Source organism: Myotis myotis, unplaced genomic scaffold (assembly GCF_014108235.1).
Source record: "Myotis myotis isolate mMyoMyo1 unplaced genomic scaffold, mMyoMyo1.p scaffold_m19_p_3, whole genome shotgun sequence".
Taxonomy (NCBI): domain Eukaryota; kingdom Metazoa; phylum Chordata; class Mammalia; order Chiroptera; family Vespertilionidae; genus Myotis; species Myotis myotis.
This window is the reverse complement of record NW_023416335.1, coordinates 212228148-212249019: the sequence shown is the minus strand read 5'-3', so window position 1 is coordinate 212249019 and position 20872 is coordinate 212228148. Positions and strand designations below refer to the sequence as shown.

Here is a 20872-nt window from a genome sequence, read left to right as displayed (position 1 = left end):
AAAAGATATACTGGACAAATACCATTCTAAAAAGAACATCATAGACCATATAAAATCAGACATAATAAACCTTAAGGCTAATGCTTAAGGCAAAAACCATTATTGAAGATTTTTGTAAAGTCATTTCAGAATGACTTAATTCACCAGGAAGATATAACAATTTTAAATCGGAATGACCCAATAACATGGCCTCAAATACATAAGTAAAAGAAAAATTGACAGGGTATAAAGAGGAAAATCCACAATTAAATTGGACAATTATTAAATACAAACAAAAACATCAGTATACTGGTATTTAAAAGAAGTGAATATGACTTATTGACAACCTTGCTGATGTGTTTAGAATAGAACGCTGCTGACAGCTGGTGAGGACGGGAGCAGCGGGAACGCCCTCAGTGCTGGGAGAACGCACACGGGGCAGCCACTTTGGAAGACAGTTGGGCAGTTTCTTACAAAACTAAACATACTCTTGGCATGCGATCCAGCAGCCATGCTCCTCGGCCTTTACCTACAGGCACGGAAAGCTGTGTCCACACAAACGTGTACAGCAGCTTTCTCTGTAACTGTCAGAACTGGGAAGCAGCCAAGGTGTCCTTCAGGAAGGGACCTGATGAACGATGTTGCCTCCAGACAATGGAACAGTATTCAGAGCTAAAAAGGAGTGAGCTAGCAAGCCGTGGAGACACAGAGGAGACGTCACTGCATGTGGCTCCGTGAGCGAAGCCCATCCGAAGAGGCTGCACAGTGTATGTTTCCAGCTGCACCACATTCTGGAAAAGGGAAAACTGTGGAGACGGTGAAAAGATGAGCGGCTGCCAGGGGTTAGGGGAGGGAGCGGGAGTAGGTGGGACATAGAGGATCTCAGGGCAGGGACACTGTTCTTCATCGCACTGTAGTGGTGGGTACATGTCATCACACATCTGTCCCCACCCACAGAAGGTACCACACCCAGAGCGAACCGAGTGTAAACCACGGACTTTCCAGGTGACATGATGTGTCAGTGGAGGCTCATCAATGGTAACAAATGGACTACTTTGGTGCCAGACATGGGTGGAAAAGGCTGTGCAAGTGTGGGGGCAAGAAACACATGAGAAACCTCTGTACCTTCTTCTCAATTCTGCTGTGAACCTAAAACTGCTCTGAAAAATAAACTTTATTTAAAAAAAAAAAAAGAAAGAATAACAGTAAATAAAACTATTTAGTGACACAAAAAAAGAGACCTAAGTTCAATGCCCAACTTTTAGTGTGAACCTGCACAAGTGACTTAACTGTAGTCAGATGCAGCTTCCTCATCAGCTCATGGTGATAACAGTATCTATTCTGCAGAGCTGCTGTAAGGATGAGCTGTGAGCTCAGTGAGTGTGAGCCTGTAGCAGGGATCACACTCCATGCTCACCGGGCCACGCTTTCTGCCAGCACATAATATGGACTTGATAAACAGCTTAAAAAGTCAGATTTACAAATTTCAAATTAAAACGTGTTTGGTTCTATAGCCAAAGACTCTAAATCAGTGGTTCTCAACCTTCCTAATGCCGCGACCCTTTAACACAGTTCCTCATGCTGTGGTGACCCACAATTTCATTGTTACAAATTGAACATAATTAAAGCATAGTGATTAATCACAAAAACAATATGTAATTATCTATGTGTTTTCCGATGGTCTTAGGCGACCCCTGTGAAAGGGTTGTTCGACCCCCAAAGGCGTCACGACCCACAGGTTGAGAACCGCTGCTCTAAATGGAAACCTTGAATACTTAATGTGTAAATCCTTATAAGAATCTTACTATTGAGACAGGTATGTTTATACTCATTGGAGAGCACAAGAAACCAAGACCCCCACAAGTTATCAGTAACATGACCAAAGTCACACAATTATAAAGAATCACAATTCTGGATGAATCCCTGTGATCGCGGCAATCCAATATGGTCTGAGTGTTACCTCAAGCTTATCAGAAGCTCTACTTGGTAGTTATATGTGAACTTAATTAATAAAAAGGGAATTTAAAAATTTGCAGCATATGCAGTCTTCCCAAGGATATTTGCATACTGTAATACAATATTTCACCATATAACAGAGGAAATGACGATCTCAACAAATTTAAAGAATATATGAATAATGCTCACTGTGTACTAAAAATAAATCCCCCAAAAGATTAGCACACCCCATAGTTTAAAATAGGAAATATAGCTCTGACTGGTTTGGCTCAGTGGATAGAGCGTCGGCCTGCGGACCGAGGGGTCCCACGTTCGGTTCCAGTCAGGGGCATGTGCCTTGGTTGCGGGCACGTCCCCAGTGGGAGATGTGCAGGAGGCGGCTGATCCATGTTTCTCTCTCATCAATGTTTCTGACTCTCTGTCCCTCTCCCTTCCTCTCTGTAGAAAATCAATAAAATATATTTTTAAAAAATAAATAAGTAAATAAAATAGGAGATATAGTTCTAAATAACCCATAGGGACAAAAAAGAAATCATAACGCAAATAAAATATTTTAACCGAATGTTAAAAATACTGCACACTAAAACTTTGAGATGCTGCCGAAACCGGTTTGGCTCAGTGGATAGAGCGTCGGCCTGCGGACTGAAAGGTCCCAGGTTCGATTCCGGTCAAGGGCATGTACCTGGGTTGCGGGCACATCCCCAGTGGGAGATGTGCAGGAGGCAGCTGATCGATGTTTCTCTCTCATCGATGTTTCTAACTTTCTAGCTCTCTCCCTTCCTCTCTGTGAAAAATCAATAAAATATATTTTTTAAAACTTTGAGATGCAACTAAAATGGAACAGAGGGAAATCTGTAGCTTTAAAATGCGTATGTTGGGAAAGGTAAACAATGAAAATAAATGAGCTAAGTAAACATTCTTTTCCAGAAACTATAAAATAGCAAAATAACACCCCAAAACGGAGAAAATTAAAGATGAAGAGCAAGAAATTACTCAAATTGAAAACAATCAAAAAGAGAATATCAACAAACCCAAACTGATTTCATCAAGAAGCTCAATACTAATCAACCTTTGGGAAGACTGGTCAGAAGAGAGAAAGGGCACGAATAACATAGAAAACTGTCAGAAATGAAAAGGAGGGGACTGCCAAGATCTTGCAACTTAAAAAAAAGAAAACCGTAAGATATTACAAATGATATCTTACTATCTTAAATAATATTATGCCAAAATATTTGAAAATGTAAATAAAATAACCGAAACCCGAGAATATAACAAAAACTGACTGTGTAAGAAATTCCGTAAAATATCCAGGAAAAACCTGAAGAGCCCTCTCACCATTAAGGAAGTTCAATCAGTAGTCAAATATTTTCCCAAAAAGAAAACCCCAGACCAGAGTGTGGCCAGTTCACATTCAAGGAAAGAGTAATTCCGGTTTACACAGCTCTCCCAGAGAACTCCTACAGAAAGAGGGAGGCGACTCGCAAGCCAGCGCTCTGAGGCCAGCATCACTGAGACCCCAATCGGAACAAGGACAGAATCAAAAAGGAAGTCACACCCCTGGCACGAAACAATCCGCTAACAAAAGGCTCCAGAAGCAAATCACATGACAAAGTTGAATTAACACCTGCCTTGAAAGCTGCTTTAACATTAGAAATCAAAATTTATAACTGGCCATATTAACCTGCAAAGGACAAAATCATCTGATCATCTCAAATCCTGTAGAAAACAGATTTGATGAAAGTTAACACCCACTCATAATTTAAAACAAAACAAAAAAACTCCTAGTCACCTAAGAATAGAAGGGGCCTTCTTTAACCTAAAAATAAGTATCAACAAAAACCCATAGCACCCAGTATAATTACCTGCCGACTGCAGACAAAGAGTGTTCCTTCTGGAGGGAACGGGTTGACAGCCCTGCTGTTCCCGTTCCTAGTCAACATGGCACTGAAATCTGTCAGCAAGACCAAGACATGAAGCCCAAGGAGTGGAAAAGAAGAAGCAGAACTGTCATTTTACACCCCCCCCCCCGCCCCCCCGAGATGAAATGTCATTTCTAATCTACATAGAAAATATTAAAGTAGAACAAATTTAAGTAAGAATTATATCATGTTCACAGATTACAGGACTAGAGATTAAATGCAATTCCAGACTGAATCACAGCAGGGTGAGGGTGTGTGTGTGTGTGTGTATTTGTGTAAGTATAATTTCATACACCAGAAGATGTGCTTGTGTGTCTATGTAATGTGACGATATGATTTTAAAATTTGTGTGATGATACAAAGGGCCAAGCACAGCTGAGATGCTGTTCAAAGCAGTGAGAGGATTTGTTTTCACAGACAGTGAGCCCTGTGGTGAGACAGTGTGGTCCTGGGGCAGGGAGAGATAAAGCAATAGGACAGAACGGGATAAGAAAGACTCAAACCTACGTTGACATGTGATTAACAGGGATGTAACAGCAGATAGCTGAGTAAGAGACAGTCTTTTCAAAAATAATACTGGGACAGCTGGGCATCAGTACGAAAAAATGGAAACTGGACTCCGTGTTCACACAACACAGAAAATGCCATTCCATGTACTAACCTAAATGCAAAGAAGTCCAAATAGAAAGGTTTTTAAAACAATAACTCTGTTAAGAAAGATTTTAAAACCAAACATAAAATCATATCCACAAAGGAAAATATTAATAAACTGTATTATATTAATAGGCCACATTAAACTTAAGAACATTTTTTTCCTCAAGATACCACAAAAAACAACAAAGAAAACGAACCCTAAGACAGGAAGAGGCGCGGAGCACATAACTGAAGCGGCTTCATGCACAGAGCACGTTAAAAGAGCTTAGAAATCATTCAAAAAGACAAACAATCCAGTAGAAAAATAGGCCCAAAAAACCAAGAACTCAAAAAACACTTAATACAGTAGGATAGCCAAAAGGCAAATACACACACACAACACACGTGAACAGTGCTCACCCCCATGGGGAAAGCATGAGGCTCTACTACATCCCCACCAGACTGCGAAAGACACAGTCAGGAAATGCCGCAGTGTGGTGAGGATGTGATGTGAGAGGAGCGCAAGGTGCTACAGGCTCTGCACCCCAGCTTCCAGGAGCCTGCTCCCCAGACTGGGCGCACCGTGTTTTTGAGTGGATACCAGTTACCTTTCAGTAACTCTTGGCTCCAAATAATCCCTCCAGTGCCTGCTCTGCAAAAGAAAAGCTGGGCCCTTCAATGTCTCCACTGGCGGGAGGGGGGGGGGGGGGCAAGGGGGGCACGGCCAGCCTCGGCAGCAGAGGCTCGGGGGGGGGCACAGGTTTTCCTCCCGGGGCTCCAGGTACCACAGCAGCCGCCTGCAGCGCTTCCCTGGTGATGAGCTCCTGCACAGCTGACAACCAGCCCTGTCCCACACCAGGACGGTCTCAGGAGCGCTTTAAAGCAGGGCCGAGTCAGGTCCCTCCCTGCAGCCATGACAACCTACAGTAAGGGAGGTACTAAGATTCTCCCCGCTTCACACAGAGGAGGCCAAAGTTCAAGTGGTCACTGACTTACTCAGGACATGAAGTTGTAAGTGGTGTCAGTACAGTTGGCAAACAGGGGTGCCCTTCCTGGGGACAGGAGTTAAGGCTGAGCATGGAAGGCCAAAGGCCACCGGAGAATCTGAGTCGAAAGATTTTGCTCCATTAAAGGAATTCCCTCCGGGCATCAACCAGGAGACAGTGCCCAGGGCAGTGAACTTCCAAAGCCCTTAAGCTTTCTAGCTCTGCTTTGCTAGAAGACAAGCTGGCCTGCCAATCCAGCCCCAGAGCTGCCGTCCTCTGACCTTGGACTTTCCCGGGTCAGAGCCTGTGCCTTCCCTTTAAACCCTGTTGCCTAAACCCTGGCTGCGCACCTGGCTGCTGGCTCCAAACCTCCAAGGCAGAGCTGCTGAAATGATGAAAGGCTAGGTGAGTAACATGCCACACTATTCACTTACTCAGACTCGCCCAACAGCTGGTGGTTCAAAGAGAATTGCAAAACTGTGGCCAAAAATCAAAACACTGAAATTTAAAAAGTATACAATGAAAATGATGAGCCAAAAACCTCAAAGATGAATTAAGCTAATATTACTATCTAAAACAAGGATGCAGGGTACAAAACTGCACATACACATCCCTACCCATACATAAAGTACTGAAAAATGACTGAAAAAAATAACTGTTTGTTTAATGTGGTCTGCATAGATAATGATTATTTTTCTTTCGACTTTGTGGAATTTTTAAAAATTATTCTATAATCCTATCTAATAAAGAGGGAATGTGCTAATTGAGCCTCATGCTGTCACAAGATGGTGGCACCCACAGCCAGTAAGGAGGGAATATGCTAAATGACTGTCCTGCCCTCAAAGATGGCAGCACCCACAGCCAATAAGGAGGGAATATGCTAATTGATTGCCCCGCCCTCAAAGATGGCAGCACCCACAGCCAATAAGGAGGGAATATGCTAACTGATTGCCCTGCTCTCAAATATGGCGGCCCCCACAGCCACAAGATGGCGGCACCCAGTCCCCTCAGCCGCCCAGGGCTGCCCAAGGCTCAGGTGACCAGGGCCAGCCGAGGCTTGCGCTGCTGGCAGTGGCAGCAGCAGAGGTGTGATGGGGCGTAGCCTTCCCCTGATCGCCTCCCACCCCTGAGGGCTCCCTGACTGCAAGAGGGGGCAGGCCGGGCTGAGGGACCCTCCTCCAGTGCATGAATTTTCATGCACTGGGCCTCTAGTAAAATTATAACATGCTTATAATAAAAAAAAACTCTTCATTTTTAACCTTAAGATACGTCATAACTTAAATGACATATTCCTACTAAGTATTTTAGAATACTAACACTCAAACTTTGTGAAAGTGAACACATTAAATAGGCCAACAACATAAGTTGGTCCGAAAGCCAACTGACCCAACAAGTCACCAGGCAACTGGAACTTAGCACTGTGAATCAGAACACAATTCTGGGAAGGCAAGGTTTAAAGATGTCCCAGAAACAAGAACAGAAAACTCCAGACACGGACAAATGACAGTTTACTTTTACCAAACAGCTTATCAAGTGATCTTTATGTAAATACTGCAAATGTTACCAAGTCCCTCAAAAATCCCAACATTATTTTTACAGATTAGAAAAGAATAAAAGCCAAAAATAACACCAATAACTCAATTAAAATAACTCATGCTTGTGTTTACACAAAATGTGATGAGCATAATATATTCGTCACACCACTGTAATTATTCTCTGAAAATAATACTCTAAATATTATTTTGACAATGTAATTATAGTTCTTACCTCAAAAGTGGTTACAAAACTGGCACAGATACCCTGCTAAAATTCTACCAAGCATAAGGTTCTCACAGAGAAACAGTCAAAAAATAGTATAAGAACTTTATTAGGAACCAGAACACCTTTTAAAAGATTTGCATTAGGTTTGAACTAACATACTATAAATACTTTTAAAGTTTCATTGTTGAATACAAACTTCATTCTTGAATGAAATTACTTGAAATAAAATTCAGTAATATTCGTAGCTTCCTTTTTCAGGAAGATAGCAAGAAAACTTAGCTTGCTTTCCTCCTTGCCTCTAGTAGCTTTGCAACTCGGCCTACAAGCATAAGCTGTCTACCTGAAATGGAAACAACTAAAACATTAAAGACCTAAATAAATACATGCTCCATACTCACAGACTGGAAGACACTATCATTAACATGGCAATTCTCCCCAAAAGGACCTATAAATTCCACACAATTTCTAGTATCCATAATATTCACTGAGTGGCCAGATTCTTATGACCACCCCATCAGTACTTCGTTGGGCTACCTTTTGCCTTCAATACTGCGGCGATTCTTCTTGGCATTGACTCCACGAGATGTTGAAAGGTGATGTGAGGAATCTGACACCATGCCTGATGAATAGCATTGTCCAGTTCTGTGAGATTTGATGGTTGTGGAACCAGCTGCCTGATGGCTCTTTAAACTTCGTCCCACAAATGCTCAATTGGACTGAGATCTGGTGATTGTGGGGGCCACCTAAGCAAGGTAAAGTCTCCCTCATGTTCTTGAAACCACTCCTGCACAATACGAGCACCGTGGCATGGCGCATTGTCTTGTTGGAAGAAGCCATCTCCATTGGGATCCGCCATCAACATGATAGGATGAACTTGATCAGCAACGATACTTAGGTATATTGTGCTATTCAGACATTGTTCCACACAAATTAAAGGGCCCAAATCATGCCAGGAAAACATGCCCCAAACCATAACACTGCCCCCACCAGCTTGAAGGGTTGTACTCATGCATGTGGGGTGCATGCTTTCATGCTGTTTCCGCCAAATCCTCACTCTGCCATCTGCATGATGCAACTGGAAACGTGATTCATCGGACCACATGACTTTTTTCCAATGCTTGACTGTCCAATCCTTGTGTTCCTATGCGAATTGGAGACGTTTTATCTTGGTAACTGCAGACAGCAAAGGTGTTCGAACAGGCCTTCGGCTTCCATATCCCATACGATGCAGTGTACGGCTAATTTGCCTACAAACGTCAGGTGGTCATAATAATCTGGCCGCTCAGAGTGTGAGTGTGTGTGTGTGTGTGTGTGTGTGTGTGTGTGTGTATCCATCCCACATTCAAAGGCTTTTAAGTCGCACTGTTTACCCATATCTTCAGAAAAAAATCACTTCTACTGTCGTGGTAAACAACCTGCTTCCCTATTTATAATGGTCTGGCCCTCTAGCAACTTCAGCGTGAAATTATAGCTGATTTGCCTACAAACATCAGGTGGTCATAATAATCTGGCCACTCAGTGTATAAGTAACTCCTATAATTTGACAAGAAAAAGGCAAACAACCCAATTAAAAACAGGGCCAAGGACTTGAATAGACACTTCCCCAAAGAAGATTGACAACCAACAAGCACATAAGATATTCAACATCATTAATCATTAGAGAAATGGAAATCAAAACTACAATGGGAGACCATTTCACACTCACCAGGATGATCAGAATCTGAAGAAAAGAAAAGAAATGTTGGCCAGGATGTGGAGAAACTGGAACCTTGAACATCGTTGGAGAAAATGTAAAATGGCTCAGCTGCTGTGGAAAAGTCTAGCAGTTCCTTAAAAATCCTGTATCATAGCCCTGACTGGTTTGGCTCAGTGTATAGAGCGTCGGTCTGCGGACTGAAGGGTCCCAGGTTCGATTCCGGTCAAGGGCATGTACCTTGGTTCCGGGCACATCCCCAGTGCGGGGTGTGTAGGAGGCAGCTGATCGATGTTTCTCTCTCATCGATGTTTCTAACTCTCTATTCCTCTCCCTTCCTCTCTGTAAAAAATCAATAAAATATATTTTTTAAAAAAATCCTGTATCATAAAAGCCTAATATGCAAATCAACCGAACAGCTGAAAGACCAGTGGGACGGCTGGTTGCTATGACACACACTGACCACCAGAGGGCAGGTGCTCAATGCAGGAGCTACCCCCAGCCCACAGGCCCCAACCAGCAGCAGGGGGCAGGGCTGGCAAGCGGGTGGCTCCAGGCTGGCCAAGGCAGGTGGCAGCAGGGGGGCGGAGGGGATCTCCTGATCGCCCTACTGGTCACCCCTGATCGCTGGCCAGGCCTAGGGACCGTACCCGTGTACAAATTTAGTGCACCGGGACTCTAGTTTAAACATAAAATCAATCCAGCAATTCCACTCCTAAGTATATACCCAAAGGAACTGGAAGCAGGTACTGAGACAAGTACATGTACATGCATGTATTTATAGGTGGCACAATAGCGAAAAGGTGGAAACAACTCAAACAGTCATCAATGAATGAATGGCTAAAGAAAATGTGATCTGAGCATTCAATGGAATTATTCCGGCATAAAAAGATAAAGTTCTGATACATGCTACAATACGAATGAACCTCAAAAAACATTATGCTAAGAAAAAAAGCCAGACACAAAAGATCCCATAATTCTATGATTCCATTTATGGGAAAAATCCAGAGTAGGTAAATCCACAGACAAAATGCAGAATGGTGGTTGCCAGGGGCTCAGGGAGTAGGAAATGGAATACAGCTGCTCAGAGGGCCCAAGGTTGCCTTTGGGGGGGTCATAAAAATATTTGCAAGGTAGAGTTCGTACGTGTACAGTCCTGCAAATGCACTAAATGCCACTACTCAGTTCAGAGTGGTTATTTTTATCTTACGTCATGTCAATAAAAAATTACTTAAGGTGATAAACTGCAGCTACCTAAATTGTGGACACCTCTCACACACCTCACAGAAACAGGTCTGTAAAGACCAGTTCCTCTGACTGTGGGTATCAGTGAGCAGCCAAGCCCAAAACCAAACAACCAATGTACTCATCAATTCAAACCAGTTCATAAAAAGTTTCAGAAATCGCCTCCTTTAAATTTGATAGATCATCCGCTTGCTTCAGTGAAGAGAAAATTAATCCTGCGAGATGAAATAATCTCCTTCCATTTATTATATTAATCTCCTACCATTTATAAACAATGAAAAACAAATCTTTGCAGCAGAGGTGGGAGAGCAGAGGAAAGGGAGAATGGACTGAGGGAGACATGGGGAGACATTCTGGAGATGGAAGACAGAAGAGCATATTATACTCTGATGAAAGCGAGAAAAGGGAACAGCTGAAGAGGCGGAGGGAAGGGGATAATTTCAGGGCAGAGTATCTGCGTGCAGAGGGAGGTGCTGGGTCGGGCTGATGGCTGTTTAATCGCAGCGTTTGCTTGCAGGGCACTTCCTGCAGACGTCTTATTTCGGGGCACATCATCACGGGAGAAACCTGCTGCCCACCACAGCTCGCGGGATGCCAGGGGCACCCTATCTACAACGTGTGTACTTTCCAGCCATGACAGACCACAGCACCTTCTGAACTCTCTGAAGCACGTGCCACACGGGCCTAAACGCAGCTGCCTTTCCATGCAAGAGAGAGAAATCCATCTCTACTGCCGATGGTCAATCCCCCAAGAGCACTGGGGCTTCCGTTTTGTTAAAAAATAGAGCAACAAACAGAACTTTGTAACATCTTAAAGGCAATTCACAGCTAAATCCCACAGCCTATCAATTTCTTGAGAATATTTGAAAAATTACTGCTGTTTAAAAAAACTGAGAGCAAACACTTTGTAAATTCTTAAGTTAACTTAATTCAAAGGCCCAAAGGAAGAATTCTAAATCCAATAGGAATATGCAGGAATTTTAACAAGTGAGCTTTAAATAAAAACACTAAGAAATCACAGAATAGAATGAAAATTAAACCAAGCCAGGCAGCATTTCAAACAGCTAACTTAGACTATCGCACGCTGTGCCTCAGTTTCCTTGCTGTAGAAAGAGATTATGACCTCAGTTCTCTACCCACCTCGCCACAGCACCATGCGTATTCACACGGAGGTAAGTGTGCCTCACTTTCTATAAAAACAGGCATTAAGAACTGTATATAAATAAATGTATAAATCATTTTAAATATAGCTGGAGATTTCTCACTTAAAGAAGTATCTGTAGAATTATGTTATACTTTCTTTACTAAAATGAATTTTAAGGACAGCTTTTTAAAAGCCAGATATTTACACTGGGATTTTCTTATTAAGTGACTTGGGCTTACCCATCAAGTATTTTAATTCTCTGGGTAAATATGCCATATATTAAAATTGTATGTTTTTTAAGCATGATGTTAAGATAATAACCCTCGCTCAAAGGCAAGTGTCGATGCTAATAGTTCAAGAACCAAAAACATTCAAAAAAACCTAGAAAAGCTTCCTGGCCTTCAATGTAAGAGGCTTGGTTCTCCTCTGATCCCACATCAGCAGCCACTGGCGATCAGAGCTAACCTGCCATTCTGGCACACTCCTTCTTCTTTGTCTAACACATTCAGCATCTGGCTCTCCTCCATGGAATGTAAGCGCCCTGAGGGCAGGGGCTTGGGGTCACCGTTAGGATCACACCCAACACAGACTGGGGGACTTAACCAATCAAAATGCCTGTCTCACAGCTCAGGAGGCGGGAGTGGGAGGAAGGTGTGGGCATGGTTGGTTCCTTCTGAGGCCTCTCTCCTTGGCTTATAGACAGCTGTTCTCTCCCTGGGTCCTCACACGGGCGTCCCTCTGTGTGTGTCTGTGTCCTGACGTCCTCTTCTTATAAGGACACCAGTCACACTGGATTAGGGCCACACACACGACCTCACTCTACCTTAATGAACCTTTTTAAAGGCTCTGTCTCCAAATACAGTCACATCTGAGATACTGGGGGTGAGGACTTCACCATGTGAATTGGGAGGAACACAGCTCAGCCACAGAGGTAAGGAAGGAAGTTGCTAAAACTTTTAAAATGATAATTCTTAGGTACCACTAATAAAGTTTCTCTGCATCGTTAGAGAACATTTGCTTTAATGAATGATTAATACTCAGTGTTTAGTTTTTAAACCTTTTCAAATACGTAAATAATTCCTGAGTCTTCTGGACGTACCTGTCAGCAGGGCTTCCTGTTCTACTCGGAGTTCCCGAAAAAGAAGAATCAAATCAACAGCAATGCCGATTGTATCCAAGTTCCTGGATCGTGATGTTAAAAGAGACAAAGTTAGACACGTTCCCAAGCCTACATTTCACATGATCCAAAAGCAGCGCTGAGCCTGCTGGGCACAGTGCCTATGGCCAGCAGAAAAAACAATGGTCTCCAAAGAAAGAGTTCAGAATGTACTGCTTTCTGTAATTGCTGAACCATCAGCCCCATTAGCTCCCCAAACCTGTGAATGTGACGTCACAGGGCAGAGGGACTTCCCAGCAGGAGTATATTAAGGACCCTGAGGTGGGAAGAGTGTCCTGGAGTATCAGGTGGGGCCAACTGAACCACAGGGTGCTTCTAAGGGGAAGAGAGAAGGTCAGGGTCAGGGAGGGAGGCCACGAGCCCAGAAATGCAGGCAGCCCCTCAAAGCTGGAAAACGTTCTCCTGAGCGGCCAGAAGGGCTCTCCGTGTCACCTCAGTCACCTCAGCAGCCACAGGAGAGATGGCATTCCCCAGGAAAGCGCTATGGCAGCCCCGCCTGGCTCATGTGAAGCCCTATGACATACATGTGAGGCCAAAGGATTTGAGAAGGTTACACCAGTAGAAACCCTGCCAGCTTGAACAAAATGCACAGAGGAAGGATGAAATGAAAGGTAGTCAGACTCCCCAAATTCTACAGGTAGAAAACAGGCTGATAAAACTACTCAGCTACAAACATGTGCTACCCTTGAAGAAAAAGGAAGGATGACTCTAAGGGCGGGTCATGGGCAGAGTCTCAGCCACGGAGGCTTAATGCCCAGCCTTGACACCTGAGTTTGCCCAACTGGATTTTGAAACTGCTTAGGGCCAGCGACTCCCCTTCCCTTCCATTCTCTCCACTTTAAAGGGCAATGGCTAACACTGTTATCCGATGCCTGTCCCACCACTGTATTTTGGAATAAAAAAACACATTTTCTAGTTTCATGTATCATGGGACATGGCCAGGCTCTTTCGTTCACCTATTATCTACGGCTGCCTTCACACTACCAGGGAGGGAGAAATGAGAAATTCTGACAGAGGTCACAGAGCCTAAAGTACTTATTATCTGGCCCTTTACAGAAGAAGTACAGCAACCTCTGCAACTGGGTGACATTTACATGCAGAGCTAACCACTTTCAACCGTGTTCTCTGAGCACTTCCTGAACTGTCATGATCGGGTGGTCTGCTCGGCCGTATTAGGCCCCGTTCCACACATCCTAGAGAAAGAGCAGCCACATTCACACAAAGTGCAGTGTTCATACAGATGATGTGAAAAGATCTAAGTCTCAGTAGCATCACACCTTCTGACTAACTCTTTAGTAACTTAAAGTAAAACACCAGGAAAATATATGTTGGTTGTGATCTGAATCTTGACAGGTTCAGAACTGGCTTCAGTTAAGGTTAGCCTTGAAGGCTTATAGAATCTTTGTTGTATTTCTGACTAGAAAATGTCTTATTCTGAGCTGATACCCTAAATAGTTGGAATTTCCCTTTAAAATCAACAGTAAATAAATATAAATCTAGAAGGTAAAAGGCAGGAAAACTAACGAAATTCTATCTTGGTGCCTTTATTTTGTGCAACTTACGGTCAGGCTGAAATGGAACCGAACATTCTGACCCAACTGTAAGTTGCAAGAAATAAAGACAACACGACCCCGGAGCATGGCCCGGCCAGGAGACCGCTGGTGTTTTATCTGCCACAGTATTTATTTGTGTAACGTTTGAATTTTTATAGTTTACATATATTACTTTTGTACTCAAGAAAGAAAATAAAGTGAATTGTTTTCCAAGAGGGTAACATAAGCGTTTATTGGCTGAGCGGTGTGCCCCGGGACCAGCAGGCACTTTACATGGATCTCATCCAAAACTCACCCTGTGGAAAGAGAGAAGCCGGTGCTCAGAAAGGCAAAGGCCCTTGTCCAGGGCCAAGGGCTGTGACAGGGACGACAGTCACACACAACAGGGTCAGTGTCTCGGGCTCGTTATGGCGGCTGCTCTGAGCTGAGCTCTAGGCTGGAGTCAGAAGAAACGTTCCTGGGCTCTTAGTGATGAGTGACTCGGACAAGTTCCTTAACCTCTGAGTCACAGTTCTTCCATTGTAAAATTGGGAAAACAGCAGCATACTACTTCTTTTTCTTTCTTTTTTTTTTTTTTTTTTTACATGTATGGAGCCATCGCACAGACAATCTGATAATCATAGACCCTGCTGGCAGGAACCATATGTTTTGATGTGTGTGACTGCAGCACACTATCTCTTGAATTTGTTCTCAGGATTACACAAGACACTGCAAGTCAAGCCCTTGAGTTACAAAACCTGGTGCTTAGGGCAGGCGCGCAGAATGCCCGCCTCCTTTCCTGAGAGGCTGGCCAAGCGTTAAGACAGCCCTGCCAGCCCACAGCCAGTTTCTGCTCTAACTCCCCCTCCCTTCCCCCATCGCACGAGAGAGCCTCCCCGCCTAGAAAGAGACAAAAGAAACCTGCCCCTGGCCCACTCTCCCAGCACACAACTAGTTATGTTTTTAAATGTTGACTATTATTATCAAGATTATAATTGTTTCTATCCATTTGTCTGCAAAAGGATGGCAGGTTTGGTTTAGAATTAAAGTTAAACAACCCTAGCTTTTTTCCCTCTCGCCTTTTATCTTAAAAATCCCATTAATCACAGCGAAGCCTCAGGTATCAGAACTGTCTAGGCAGCGCAGGGCATCCCCCTGTCCCCTCAAGTGGCTTCTGGACCAGCCCGACTGCACCCATCACCGCAGTGACAGGGAGGCCCGGAGGCTCGTCTACACTCAAGTCCAGGAAAGAAAGGTGAGCGTGCTCTTTGAGGCTTCTGACTTCATCTCAAGTAAAAATTTTTAATAAAAAGCAGATTCCATAAAATCAAAGAGGAAAGGTGTTCAGTTCTGGGAGGAGAGAACAACATGTCAAAGAACGCGCACAGCACCGAGCAGTTTTTGCTCAGCTTTCAGCCACGTTATAAAACAGGTGGAGCCCGGCTGGCGCGGCTCAGTGGTTGAGCGTTGACCTACGAACCAGGAGGTCACGGTTTGAGTCCTGGTCAGGGCACATGCCCAGGTTGTGGGCTCGATCCCCAGTAAGGGGCGTGCAGGAGGCAGCAGGTCAATGATTCTCTCTCATCATTGATGTGTCTATCTCTCTCCTTATCCCTTCATCTCTGAAATCAATAAAAGTATTTAAATAAATAAAACAGGTGGAAGTGGAGTCTTAAGACAGGTCATCTTAGACCTTTACAAAACCTGTTCCCTGTTCAAAGCAAACACAAGGGCCACTAATTTAAGCACTGAAACGAATGAAAGCACTTACAGCTAAGACCAGCGAGGCCCAGAGCTGCACGTGCATTAGGCAGAGTCTGGGATCAACGACTCAGAATTAAGTTCCCATCTGTGCTGTGTGGAAAACCAAGTGCCTCAAAACACATAAATGCAAGTGAGAAACCTAAAGAAGCCCCACGTAACCACACTCCGTGGCCGGTGACACCACTCTCTACCGGAGCCCTTCTCCCCCAGTAACACCAGTGCCCCACGGTCTCTCAGAGGCACACGTGAGGACAAGCACGCCACCTGATGGAGTTCTGGTTCACGGAGCACTCGATGCAGGCGTTGCGGAGGCACCGGAAGCATTCTGTTATGAGCTGCAGACTCGAGGCCAGGTGCTCCACGCGGGACGGGTCTCTGCAGGCCAGCTCGACGGTGCGAGCGGATCTCTTCAAGATATCCAGGACTCTTTGGAAGATAGTCCTGGGTGCAGTTTCCCTGAAAGAGGACAAAACTGTCACCAACCAGAAAACAATAACCTAATCTCCCAACGTCCTGTTCAGAACACAGCCTGTCCTTCTTTCTGGGAGGGCGGGGAGGTGAGCTGGGCCTGCCTGGGCCAGCTCCCTAGTTGACAACACAAAATAAAAGAGCTACACGCACTGAGCGCTATATGCCAGGCACTGTCCTTATCAACATTTTCATGTGTTATATCGTTTAATCTTTGCATTAAGCCAGCACTGTCCTCTCCATTTTAAAGATAACTGAAGGGGAGGGGCTTTGAGCAACTTGCCCAGGGCCTCGGGCAGTAACTGGCAGAGCGCAGTCCTAGCGGGGGCAGTGTGACCCTGTGCTCCACTCCCAGGACAGCCCACACCCAATTTCAGGGACTGTTCGTGCTCCTGGATCTGCCCTTAATCCAAGTGGAATCGCTCCATTTCATGTTCCAGATAGACAGCAGAGCCATGGCCTGTCACCCAATGCGCAGTAAAGTACAGTTACCAGAAACCAGTCATGAGGCCTGACTGCCTGGGAGGCAAATACACGATCCATCTCTAGATACAGAGAAGCTGGCCACACTGAGCGAGAGAGAGTGTGTGCCAGCGCGCACGTAGTCATTCAACTACGGGGGGGGGGGGACAGACCAAGAGCCTGTGCCTAGGGGAGAAGTGAGCTTGAGCTCTCCCCTCAGGCACCAGTTCCCACATGCCTCTCATGCCAGGAGCGGGCCTGCACTGACTCTCATTCCAAAGCTATGAAGGGAAGAATTTTTTGTACAACACGGCACCTAAATGCAAGCCAGCTTCCTCATTCCGGACTCCCCGGGAACCAGCCATCTAGCTCAGCGTTAGAAGGAGTACCGCCGTGGGGACAGTGTACGGATCTCGCAGATTCATTGACCATGTGTTTCCTCCTTTTGCCCTCATCCTGCAATCACAACCCCTACGTCACCCTTGGATTAAGCCAGATCGTCAGGGAGCTGCGCATGCATGCAGAACTAGGGACCATGAAACGCCTGCAGCTGCTGGGCTTGCTCAGTGCCGGGAAGACCTGCATGTCCCCTTTCCCGCCCAGGGGAGCTACTCCCACCTTGAGCTTCAGGGCCATGCGGGCTGGTACTCCAAGTGGTGTGTGTGCATCGCATGGGCAGCTCGTACAACCACACTGATGGTCTCAGCCTCTCCTTTAAGATGTCCACAGCATCCAGAGCTCGTCTTTAACACGGAGTCCAAGGCATGACTTCAAGTATTAACCTTATTTTTCCCCACGTGGCTTTCCCTTCTCTCCCTTATCTTTTACTTTATTCAATCGTTTTTATATTTTCAGGTGCTTCAAATTTGTTTTTGGAAAGAGGCAGAGTGTAAATTAATCAATTAAAAATTGAGGAATCAGGCATAAAATAAAATAATTTGCCCGCATCTCCCCAGTCAGCTGTCTCTAAGTGTGGAACGTGAAGTGAAGCTTTGACTCAGCATGGCAGTGACTGGTGATCAAATGACAAAGGAAAGCCCGAGGGCACACCGACCTGCCTCAGTACCGCAGGAAGCAGTTCAGTGGTAGCCATTGTCAGTGCCAATATGCCATGAAAGGCCTTCACTAACTCTCTCAAGAAAGCTTTAAGGAACACAAAATACAGTGCAGCAGACATTAATACGCTAAGAAAATACCCAAGAGTTAAAACCTTTCAAAGACTGCCAAGAGTGATCACGATCTCTACAACAAAGAATTTATTATTTAATCTTACATTCAAATAGAAGCAGAGCTCTGCAACTTGAATAATCTACAGTAAAGCCTCTTTTTTTCTAGTAAGATGGCTAAAATATGTGTATTACACCTGTGATAAAGAAGCTAATTATGTCTTCTTTCAACTGGTCCTTTGCAAGCTACCTCTGGCATGGGAGTCAACTTCCTACTGTGAAGGTCGTCCCTGATGTCACTCTGAAATCTTCACATTCGGTTTACTCAAAATTGGTATCTAGCACTGCAAAAGCTTGCAATCAAACTATGGTAGACTAAACACAATGGGAGAAAAGCATTTTCTTAGGAAAACTGGGCAACTGATGTTCCAGCAATAGAACAATTAATTCATGAACTGGCCTGTGATGATTCCCAATGTCACATGTTAATTTGTCATTTATGCACCATGCCTTTTTCTTTCATTCTTTCTTTTCTTTCTTCTCAATCCTCTCCCAGGGATATGTGTATTGATTTTAAAGAGAGAGGAAGGGAAAGAAACATCAATCGGTTGCCTCCAAAACACACCCTGACCAGGGGTCGAACCCACAACCTAGGTATGTGCCTTGACCGGGAAGGGAATCTAACCCGCAACCTTTTAGTGCATGGGGTGATGCTCCAACTAACTGAGCCACCTGGCCAGAGCCATGCCTTCTTTTTTATTTATTACACTTTCAATCAAAAGAAAAATGTTTAACTGAGCTAGTCAATCAACAGGTTCCTGAATCCAAGTAACTATGACCAGCCACTCAAGAGGAACCATGGCAGCGTCCATCGGCACACAGTAATTCACATCTGTGGGTCAGAGAGAGGGGGAACTAGGGTTGTGATCACTGTCCTTTCCTGTCTCCGGGTTGCACACCCATGAACTCCTGAACATGCCAAGCACCTGCAATCCTGTGTCTGCTCCACCAGAATGCCCTTCCCACACCTTCCCAGCCAGTTCTCTGCCTGCAAGTCTTCGGGTCTCCTTCATTCTCAGCCCTGGGGGAACTCCCCACTAGTCCAGTCCAAGTGAACCAGTTCCCACCTCCATGCTCCACTGGCACTCAGTCCAGAAGACTGCAGTAGCACCAACATCCATTATCTTCACTTCCAGTTACCTCCCCAGGTAGTCTATAACCAGCCCACCCCCGCCCCCAAAATAGACTATCTTTTTTTTAATCCCTAGGCCCAGAATTGGTATTCACTAATTGTTCTGTTCAATTCAAGTTTAAAGTAAGTGATGAGACCACGTATTTGCATGCTCAGCGTGACATCTGCTTGTGATCCAAGCCCCTGGGAAGCCAGGCCGGAGGCAGCAGTGGGATCAGTGCGCTGGAAAAGGGAACCACTGAGGCCTCGGCTCACCCCTTCCATTTCCATTAAGAAGCCACATATCCTGGCCCCAAAACATGAAAAATGTCATATGTTAAGAGGTAGATATCTTCTGATTTCAACTTAACAAACATCTAATTTCTCTTCCACACTATACAATAAATGGCTAAGTTTAATGGCCCTCTTCCACACTATACAATAAATGGTGAGGGAGAGGAGTTGTAACCCGATTAACTATATTTTAAATTTCTTGAGAGCAGAGACTATTTCTTAAGTGTCTGTATCCCTCTATAAAGGGGCTAGGGGAGACTCTTTCATCTAGACCAGTGGTTCTCAACCTTCCTAACACCGCGACCCTTTAATACAGTTCCTCATGTTGTGGTGACCCCCAATTTCATTGTTACAAATTGAACATAATTAAAGCATAGTGATTAATCACAAAAACAATATGTAATTATCTATGTGTTTTCCGATGGTCTTAGGCGACCCCTGTGAAAGGGTCGTTCAACCCCCAAAGGGGTCGCGACCCACAGGTTGAGAGCCACTGATATAGACCCATAGAATAAATAACTATGATTTTATTCACAATATTTTATACAGTATGACACATTAACAACTTCCACCAGATGAGGACAAAAAGCTTTTACTCTTCTATACTTCCTTACCTTCTAAATGGCCTTGAAAGAAAGCTTTTTTGGCATTACAGATCCAAAGTAGTTAAAATGTACTTGGTTTGCAAATTCCAAGTTCACTGTCAAGACAGCACAGCTAAATATGTGTAATGATTAACGACAGTGAAATAACTAGTAAAGATCAGTCAATCGCTCCTATATTACAAATGTTAATAACAAAAATTGCTGTCATTTCTGCTTTAACCAAACGAACACAAAATATTCACAAGGACTTTAAAAAGCTTAGCGACTTCATTCACAGAAGGCAGAAAGTGCTTAAGAGGACAATTAAATTCAACCGTTAGACATTCCTATTAGGGAGGAATGCATACCCTGAAGACAACATATAAATGAAATGTTACATTACACACAAAAAAGGCCAAAAAAAAAAGCCTTTGAATTATACAAAAGGTAGAATTTCATTTCCTTCAAGTTTGAACAGATCTGTAGGTGTAATCTCGGCAAGTCCTGTTTGAGCAAAATTAAAGAAAACTACCCATGATTACATGTTAACAGGTTAGAGAGGTCTAATAAACTATATGTATACACATTTTACAGTCAATTCATCAGGTGGAACCTCCTACTGAAAAGGGAACTAAATGCTAGTCATTGTAATGCTACACCTAAGACTCTCACACTTGCTAAAAGATTTATTCTAATACCTTAGATTTAATTAAAAACTGGCACATGCGGTTTAGAGTAGTTTAACCACTGTCACTAAGAAAAACTATTAAATACATACAAGTTCAGAGATTAAAATAACAATCACTGGTTGTTATTAAAACCATAAGCCCTGCCTCCTGATGTGACTGGGCTGACGGAGCAAAAACAGAAAACAAAGCATTTCTATCTCCTGCCAAAAGCAGCCGAGGCAACATTGTGAAATTCATCTTTGCAGACCT

The 20872-nt window shown here is 44.1% G+C and overlaps 1 protein-coding gene and 1 non-coding gene across 2 annotated transcripts in view; both read right to left on the bottom strand.

The window, feature by feature from the left end:
* Positions 1-20872, bottom strand: part of ATXN10 (ataxin 10) — a 127322-nt gene that overhangs the window by 90586 nt on the left and 15864 nt on the right. Inside the window, exons 2-3 of the mRNA XM_036298058.1 lie at positions 16054-16245; positions 12416-12498 (exon numbers count right to left, since the gene is read on the bottom strand). Coding sequence (XP_036153951.1) covers positions 12416-12498; positions 16054-16245 — 275 coding nt within the window. The remainder of the gene's footprint in view (positions 1-12415; positions 12499-16053; positions 16246-20872) is intronic.
* On the bottom strand, positions 14630-14755 carry LOC118652376. The gene has a single exon (XR_004966611.1).